The sequence below is a fragment of the Trichomycterus rosablanca genome, chromosome 5, assembly GCF_030014385.1.
Source record: "Trichomycterus rosablanca isolate fTriRos1 chromosome 5, fTriRos1.hap1, whole genome shotgun sequence".
Classification (NCBI taxonomy): Eukaryota; Metazoa; Chordata; class Actinopteri; order Siluriformes; family Trichomycteridae; genus Trichomycterus; species Trichomycterus rosablanca.
Window position 1 is genome coordinate 1129589 of NC_085992.1, and position 9136 is coordinate 1138724.

The 9136-nt window shown below is 42.0% G+C and overlaps 1 protein-coding gene across 3 annotated transcripts in view; it reads right to left on the bottom strand.

The window, feature by feature from the left end:
- The window catches only part of cntln (centlein, centrosomal protein), a 97817-nt gene extending 89325 nt beyond the window's left edge, over positions 1-8492 (bottom strand). Inside the window, exons 1-4 of one of the 3 annotated variants that reach the window (XM_062995473.1) lie at positions 8472-8492; positions 8327-8359; positions 6999-7086; positions 604-692 (exon numbers count right to left, since the gene is read on the bottom strand). In XM_062995473.1, the coding sequence (XP_062851543.1) occupies positions 604-692; positions 6999-7079 (170 nt within the window). In that variant the 5' untranslated portion in view covers positions 7080-7086; positions 8327-8359; positions 8472-8492. Of the gene's footprint in view, positions 1-603; positions 693-6998; positions 7087-8326; positions 8452-8471 lie in introns of those variants that run through there. The other 2 variants (XM_062995474.1, XM_062995472.1) reach the window with 2 other exon arrangements.
- Positions 8493-9136: the final 644 nt, after the last annotated feature.

Sequence of the window (9136 nt, forward strand, 5' to 3'; positions counted from 1 at the left end):
ACTTGGTTTGAACGTTGCAGCTTGTAACCAGGCCTCGTTTTGGAAAGGGCGTCACCCATTACGGTTCCTGTTGGGCCCCTAAGCAAGGCCCCTGGACATGTCTAATTCCCTCACACTTCACTGTTAACCTCTGCTTCATCCATGCTGGTCGAGAAGAACCCCAGACTAGCACGTCCTTGCTCCAGGAGCAGATTCCCACCCAGATATTCCTCCGACCGGACAGCAGGTGTCGCTGTTGCAGCAGAAACCACTTTATCTTTAACCTCTGAGCGTCTATTAATCAGTTGGACGCGTCCAATTCCCCCACACGACTATGTTAACCTCCATGCTGGACGAGGAGTACCGCAGACTAGCACACGCCCCCCTAAGAGACTCGCAAGGCCATTACAGGAGCATGAGACCGGAAGCAGAGAGCTGGAAGTCTAGGCGCCCCCTAGTGTCTGACAGAGGAACAGCTCCGATTTTGGGAGTTTGGGACGGTCAGAGATGACTTTCTCACCAGGGTTTGGTCATCCTGCTGGACCCAGACTTTATTTTGAGTCTTTAAAGCTTTAAAGATAATAAAATTATTAATAATAAAGAGATAAAATATGAAACACTCACCGCTCCACCACCAGACTCACGGCCTGGGTTAAATCCGGATTGGCCACCTGAAGGCGCTTCCACAGCGACCACACGAACTCCTTATCGGCCTGTAAGAACCGTTAAAGACGTTTAAAATACGGTGGAGGGTGAGACTTCTTTGCAGGAGCGTGCTGTGCAAAAGTATTTGCCCCCTCCTGATTTCTTCACACTAAATGGCTTCAGATCCTCAAACGTTTACAGTTTCAGACTTACAGCACTGTGACAGTATACAGTCTAAGCAATTGGGGGTTGAGGGCCTCGCTCAGGGGTCCAACAGTGGCAACCTGGCAGTGGTGGGGTCTGAACCAGCGATCTTCTGATTACTAAGTCCAGTACCTTAGCCACTAAGCAAACATCTACATTTTTAGCATTTAGCAGACACTTTTATCCAAAGTGACTTACTGTATATTACCGTGACAGTATACAGTCTAAGCAATTTAAGGTTAAGGGTCTCGCTCAAGGGCCCAACAGTGGCAACCTAGCAGTTGTGGGGCTTGAACCAGCAACCTTTGGATTACTAGTCCCGTACCTTAACCACTAGGCTACACCTGCCTGCAGTCCAGATCTACCTCCTATCATAAAGAGGAGAATGAGACGACGGTGAGACGGACTGTTGAGCAGCTGAAGTCTCGTATCGAGACTCGCAAACCTGAAACCATCGGTGTCCTCAGTTCCTCACACATTAAACAGTGGAATTAATAGGGACGCTGAAGGAACACAGGGAGGAACACAGGGAGGAACACGCCCCCGTCCCGACTGTTTTGGAGCCTGTGTTTATGCAGTATTTACAAACTACTAGGGATGTAACGATGCACCACACGGCAGTTAAAAATCGGTGCACACGTGCCACGATTCGAATCGGTAATTCAAGTCAAATAAATCGATATTTACTTTAAACAGCAGAGGGCGCTGGCGCTGTTCACCTCGCCTGGTTGACGTCACTGCAGGGTTGCCAGGTTCTGAATTTTCCAGCCAAATGTGTTTATGTGAGGATACTTTCTTTATTTGTATTGTTCATTTATTTATATAATGTTGGATTTGTTTTAAAATTTCATTTCAGTTTTTTTTTACACAATAAGGGAAATGTGCAGCAACGTTTTGCATAGTTTGTACCTACCTCAGAAATAAAAGGACATTCATTATTTAGATAAATAAAAGATTTTATATCATTTTTAAAGAGAAATAATAATTTGTCTTCAATTTCATTTTGTTTAAAAAAATCGTTGAAAAAATCGTATCGTGAACCCAGTATCATGAATCGCATCACATCATGGGTAGAGTGTATCGTTACATCCCTACAAACTACACCAGCACCTTGTAACTCAACGTCCACTAAGCTTTAAATCTTTGAAAATTGACGCCCTTCATTGAAAAATTTGTACCTTAAACTCGACGTGTTCGACTTAAGTGGTAAACCCTCATCAGTGTGTGAATCTGATCTGAATCTGCATCAGTGTGGAATAAGCGTCAGATCCAGGGTTACAGCTCCACATGTATCTGTGTTTATCTGGATTCTCCTCCCTGTTTCACTTTTAAACTTGTGTTACAGCTCCAGCTTCTGAGAAACGGTGAGAATCAGAATCAGCTTCTCCCAGAGTCTAAAACGCTTCTGGTTCAGAATAAAGCTTAACGTGGTTTAATGTAGTAAAAGAAGGAGACAGGAGCACTAAACTTCTCTTCATTATTACTGCTCATAAGTTCCTCCACTCATCACATTCCTCACTCACTGTTTTACTACAGTAAGTCACGCTGAGCGCAGAAGCGGTTTTGTCACTTCTCATGTGAATGCGCCGGTGCTGAAGGGAATACGGTATTCCGACATCGAGCATCTCCAGCATTAAGAAGCGTCAGGAAACAATAAAGAAGTAAAACTAAAGTGCAGCTTTTATTGTATTTTTATTGATGTGTAACTGTTAGTAATTGTATTTCAGTGTGTTTATATTATATTTGTGTTATTTTCAGTGTTTAAGTGTCAAAAACAACCTCATTATTTTACATGAGACTAAAATATCTGCAGCTCCACGGGACCATGGACGCATTAACAGGTTCTCCCAAACATCCTTATGGGGAGAAAATACCTCGAAACTCAACGTCTTTAAAACTCAACACCACTCCCAGAACCCACTGACGTCCAGATTTAAGATTTTAAGAGTTTTTCCCATAAATGTGGTTCATATTTATATAAAAACACTTTATAATTCTACAAATTTTATTCATTCGCTTCATCTGCAGCTCGTCTCAGTGCTGCACCGTCTGGGTTCCCTTCCAAACCACATGCTCTATCAACACCAGCGTTCGGGACACGACCCAAAGCCCCGACAAACGGGAACCAGGCCTCGCCAGAGAGCGCCTGCTCCTCATTTTAGTCCGTCTCGCCGCTTCGGGGAGGAAGAAACGCAAACCGATGACAGGAGGGAACGAGGAGCAGCGCCGATCCTTCAACAGGTCCGAAATGTTAAAGCCACATTAGCTTTAATGAGAGGATTTAAAAAAACAGGCAGAATGACGCCGAACGCGCTCGAAAATGAATTTTTCTGTTAAATCATGTTCACATCAGGCCCAGATAAAAGCCATAACTCCCCGGGGCGAACGCGAGGGGCTCTAATTAGCGCATGAATTTTAACAGCGCGCGCAAAACTGTCTAATCAATTATTTACTTACGGACAGACCTCGTACAGATTGAACTTCTGGGCCGTAATGACATGTTTGAGATAAAGATAATATTTTAAACATCGGACGGAGCGCGGGTGGTCTCGCGGGGGTGCTTCCTCTCACCGCCAGAACTCCCATCATCTATTATAAAGAACCTCGAACCCTGAAATCTCACCAGCAGATCAGATCAATTCAGCGCTTATTTATTTATCTGCAGCATGAAAGACGTGTGTAATCACCCACTCGCATCAGTAATTACAGAATATATTAACAATGCTGGAATCTCTGATGTGCTATCGACCGGCCGGGCACCCACACAGACACGACTGGAGTTCACTAATCACTAATCAGAGCCGAACATCAACAACACCCAGGAACGCCGCCCCACTTCTCTGTGCTTGAGTGGAAACATGTGCTGTGCTATTGAGACCCAAAAGGAAAAGGACCTTCCCTAATGTTATGTCATGATATGGGGGGGGGGGGGGCGGTTAGTGTGAGGCACACGGCTATATAAACATCTGTAAAAGCTTCACTTCTGCACATGTTCTAACAGTAAGGCTTCATAATAAGAGAGTGCAGGTGCTAGACTGACCTGCCTGCAGTCCAGTTTTGTCTTTCACTGAAAACATGTACAGCATTATGAAGCGCCATATAACAGATTCAGCACTGCTGAGAACCTACAACCATCAGCGTCCTCAGTGCCCAAATGATCACAGAACACACAGTGGTAAACTCGCCCCGCCCCGCCCCGCCAATTATTATTATTATTCTGCAATTTCTTTCGGGATCAATAAAGTATTATCTCTCTCTCTCTCTCTCTCTCTTGTTATAAATGTTATTATAATTATAATTATTATAATCATCAATATTATTAAAATAATATCATCATTAATATTATTATTTCTATTATTATCATAATAATGAATATTTTTATCCTTAACATGATTACAAACATTAATATTAATATTTTTATTACTGTTATTATAAATGTTTTAGTGTTTTATATTTTCTATCATCAATATTATTGTTGGTCATTATTATTATTATTTTTTTTTTTTTATTATTATTATTACTGTTATTATTATTATATTTATTGTTGTCATAATATTAACCATCATTATTATTATGTTATGATGTTGCTATTATTATTATTATTATTGTTTATTATAATGATTAAATTAAATTAAATTAAATATTTGTTGTATATTATTATTAACCATCATCATTATTATTATTACTATTTTTATTATTTTAAGCAATATTATTATACTTATTATTTACTTTATTAAAAGTAATATTATTATTAATATTTTCATTATCATCATTGTTAATATAAATGCTAATCATTAATTATTATCATTACTGCCAATTAATACTAATTACTATTATTATTATTATTATTAGATATTGTCAATATTATTACTAATATAATTGATATTATTGTTAAATATTTTGGGTCCTACTAAATTCACAGGGAAATGTGCTTAATTTCACGGACCTCGTTTTTTAAAAAATCCCAGATTTTAAACGAACTTTCCATTGCACATTTCACGTCAGTCATTAAATGACGCTCATAAATTAAATGATAGAATAAATGAAGCTACGACACACAGCACAGCTACATGAATAGCTCTGTCTCAAAGACAAATATTCTCTCGTCTGTGTTTTGACACACCATCATCTGCGTCTACAGAACTGGTTGTTAGTTTTCTAAACTCAGTTCCCAGAGTCGTGTTTTTAGCTGCTTTACCCTCGCACATCTTCAACGTTTTGTGTAACCGATTGCTGGTGTAACCGATTGCTGGTGTAACATATTGCTGGTGTGACAGATTGCTGGTGTAACCGATCGCTGGTGTGACCGATTGCTGGTGTGAAGTTGTAACCGATTGCTGGTGTAACCGATTGCTGGTGTAACCGATTGCTGGTGTGACAGATTGCTGGTGTGACAGATTGCTGGTGTGACCGATTGCTGGTGTGACCGATTGCTGGTGTGAAGTTGTAACCGATTGCTGGTGTAACCGATTGCTGGTGTAACCGATTGCTGGTGTAACAGATTGCTGGTGTAACAGATTGCTGGTGTAACCGATTGCTGGTGTAACCGATTGCTGGTGTAACAGATTGCTGGTCGATTGCTGGTGTGACCGATTGCTGGTGTGAAGTTGTAACCGATTGCTGGTGTAACCGATTGCTGGTGTAACCGATTGCTGGTGTAACCGATTGCTGGTGTAACAGATTGCTGGTGTAACAGATTGCTGGTGTAACCGATTGCTGGTGTAACCGATTGCTGGTGTAACCGATTGCTGGTGTAACAGATTGCTGGTGTAACCGATTGCTGGTGTAACCGATTGCTGGTGTAACAGATTGCTGGTGTAACCGATTGCTGGTGTAACCGATTGCTGGTGTAACAGATTGCTGGTGTAACAGATTGCTGGTGTAACAGATTGCTGGTGTAACCGATTGCTGGTGTGACAGATTGCTGGTGTGACAGATTGCTGGTGTGACAGATTGCTGGTGTGACCGATTGCTGGTGTGACCGATTGCTGGTGTGAAGTTGTAACCGATTGCTGGTGTAACCGATTGCTGGTGTAACCGATTGCTGGTGTAACAGATTGCTGGTGTAACAGATTGCTGGTGTAACCGATTGCTGGTGTAACCGATTGCTGGTGTAACCGATTGCTGGTGTAACCGATTGCTGGTGTGACAGATTGCTGGTGTGACCGATTGCTGGTGTGACAGATTGCTGGTGTGACCGATTGCTGGTGTAACCGATTGCTGGTGTGACCGATTGCTGGTGTGACCGACTGCTGGTGTGACCGATTGCTGGTGTAACCGATTGCTGGTGTAACCGATTGCTGGTGTAACAGATTGCTGGTGTAACAGATTGCTGGTGTAACCGATTGCTGGTGTAACCGATTGCTGGTGTAACCGATTGCTGGTGTAACCGATTGCTGGTGTAACCGATTGCTGGTGTAACAGATTGCTGGTGTAACAGATTGCTGGTGTAACAGATTGCTGGTGTAACAGATTGCTGGTGTAACAGATTGCTGGTGTAACAGAACCGATTGCTGGTGTAACCGATTGCTGGTGCAACCGATTGCTGGTGCAACCGATTGCTGGTGTAACCGATTGCTGGTGTAACCGATTGCTGGTGTAACCGATTGCTGGTGTAACCGAGCATCTTTACAGTTTGCTGCGTTTATTTAAAAAAAAAAAACCTGTACACAAACTTTTGCAGTAGATCAGCCGGGTACTTTTCGTGTACACTGCCCGCTCTCGCGTACTGCTTCCATACTGAACAGTATGCTATTTCGGACACAGCCTTAGTCGGAACACTATACTAGGAAAAGTTTGGTAATTTCACGGGAGACGGCTTATTTCATGGTCGGTGATGCGATTTTCACGGCCCTGAATTAGGTAGAGCCTTAATTATGTTATTATTATTATTAATGATCATCATTATTATTACTAGTTTTATTATTAGTAGTAATATTATTCTAATTATTAAGTAACGTTACTAGTATATTATTATTACTGTTTTTTTTGTTATAATAATAATTATTATTGTTATTATCATTAATAATATCATTATAATCTCAGGGTTTCTTCCTTGTAATATTTAGGAGAGAATCTGTACAGTTGCTCTGAGACGACGTCTGATTTAAAAAGTGCTGCTGTATAAATAAATATGAAATAATAATAACGATGAGAGTGTTTGTGATGACCTGACACTGCAGCAGCTCCTGAGACAGACTCCTGATCTCCTCCTCCAGGAGCACCACTCTCTCCTTCTCCGTCGAGCTCATCCCTGATCTGAGAGAGGTCAGAGCAAAGATAAACACATTACTAACAATCATGCTGGTCAGGGTCACAACGGGACTGGAGCCAACATCAAATACGGTGCTAATCCATAGTGCGCAGAGGTCACCAACTTTCTGCAGAGTCGATCGCTACAGAGCTCCAAACTTCATGTGGCCTTCAGATGAGCTGAAGAACAGTGTGTAGAGCTTCATGGAACGTGTTTCCATGGCCGAGCAGCTGCATCCAAACCTTACATTACCCGATGCAGTGGTGTAAAGCACGCCACCACTGGACTCTAGAGCAGTGGAGACGTGTTCTCTGGAGTGACGGATCACGCTTCTCCGTCCGGAGATCAGATGGACGAGTCTGGGTTTGGCGGTTGCCAGGAGACGGTACCTGTCTGACTGTATTGTGCCGAGTGTAAAGTGTGGTGGAGGGGGGATTATGGTGTGGGGGGGGGGTTTCAGGAGTCGGGCTCGGCCCCTTAGTTCCAGTGAAAGGAACTCTTAATGCTTCATCAGGACAATTTCATGCTCCTGACTTTGTGGGAACAGTTTGGGGATGGCCCCTTCCTGTTCCAACATGACTGCGCACCAGTGCACAAAGCACAAGCTCCATAAAGACGTGGATGAGCCAGTTTAACTGTCCTGCACAGAGTCCTGACCTCAACCCGATAGATAGAACACCTTTGGGATGAATTAGAGCGGAGACTGTGAGCCGGGCCTTCTCATCCAACATCAGTGTCTGACCTCACAAATGCACTTCTGGAAGAACGGTCAAAAATTCCCATAAACACACTCCTAAACCTTGTGGAGAGCCTTCCCAGAGGAGCTGAAGCTGTTATAGCTGCAAAGGGTGGCAACATCATATTAAACCCTCTGGATTAAGAATGGGAGTCACTCAGGTTCACATGTGTGTGGAGGCAGACGAGCGAATACTTTTGGCAATATAGTGTGTATGTATATATGTATAAATATATATATATATATATATATATATATATACACACATACAGTATAATATAGTCTATATATATATAGTGTATAATATAATGTAAGTTCAGGCAATCTAGCCCTATTTATGTGTGCACAAAGACGTCACCAGCAGAAGCCAATCAAAAGTATTACTACATAATTACTAACGAAGTATTAGGAAGCCATGCCGCAAAGTTAAACGTTATAATTATTATTAATATAATTAATATTATTATTATTCAGTGTTAGCCGTGGTGCTAACAGTGCTATTTACTCACCAGTACAGTGCCTGGATACACTGCTCTCAGATCCTAATATTATCGATTAAAACACCACCAGCCAACGATTTACCACATAAACAGCTCTAATAATCTCTACATTATCACCAGAAATCACTTAATAATAATAAAAAGCATATTTTACATGTTTGATCGTTAGCAGTAGCAGCGCTAACAACTGTTGACGTTTTCAAACAAACGCGCCGTTGCCGTCTGTAAGATTTACGACAGCGCTAAACGAAATACGGCAATCCGCCTGCGTGAGCATGGGACTTGTAGTCCATAAGCGACATGAAACGTTTCGACGTTCGTTTTGACCCAAATATTAATAATTCCTCACACCTAGGGGCAATTCAGGCCAGCAAATCCAATCATGCATGATTTTAGCAAGTATTCAGAGCAACTCCACACAGACAGGGTGTGATTAATGGATCACAATTGTCATAAAAATTCACTGTTATGTTATGCTATGCTAAAAGCTGTTTTTAAAGCTATCGTCCTGACCAGGCACAAATAACAGATTGTAGTTAGGGTTTGAACATGGGCATTAGTGTGATGTAGAGTTAGCTGAGGTGAGCTGGTCCAGTTCTTGGATCGAATCATGTCCACACAGGCAAGTTTGGCTAATGCCAAGTTCACGCTACACGACTGGATCTCTTGTAATCGGGAGTCTTTGAAGTCGGTGTGTGTTTCACACTACACGACTGATGGGTGATAGGGGGTCACACACTACACCATCCATCACCATGACACCACGTCCAAAAATACACGTCAACAAGTAGCGAGCGATCAAAGTTTGTGTGCTGATGT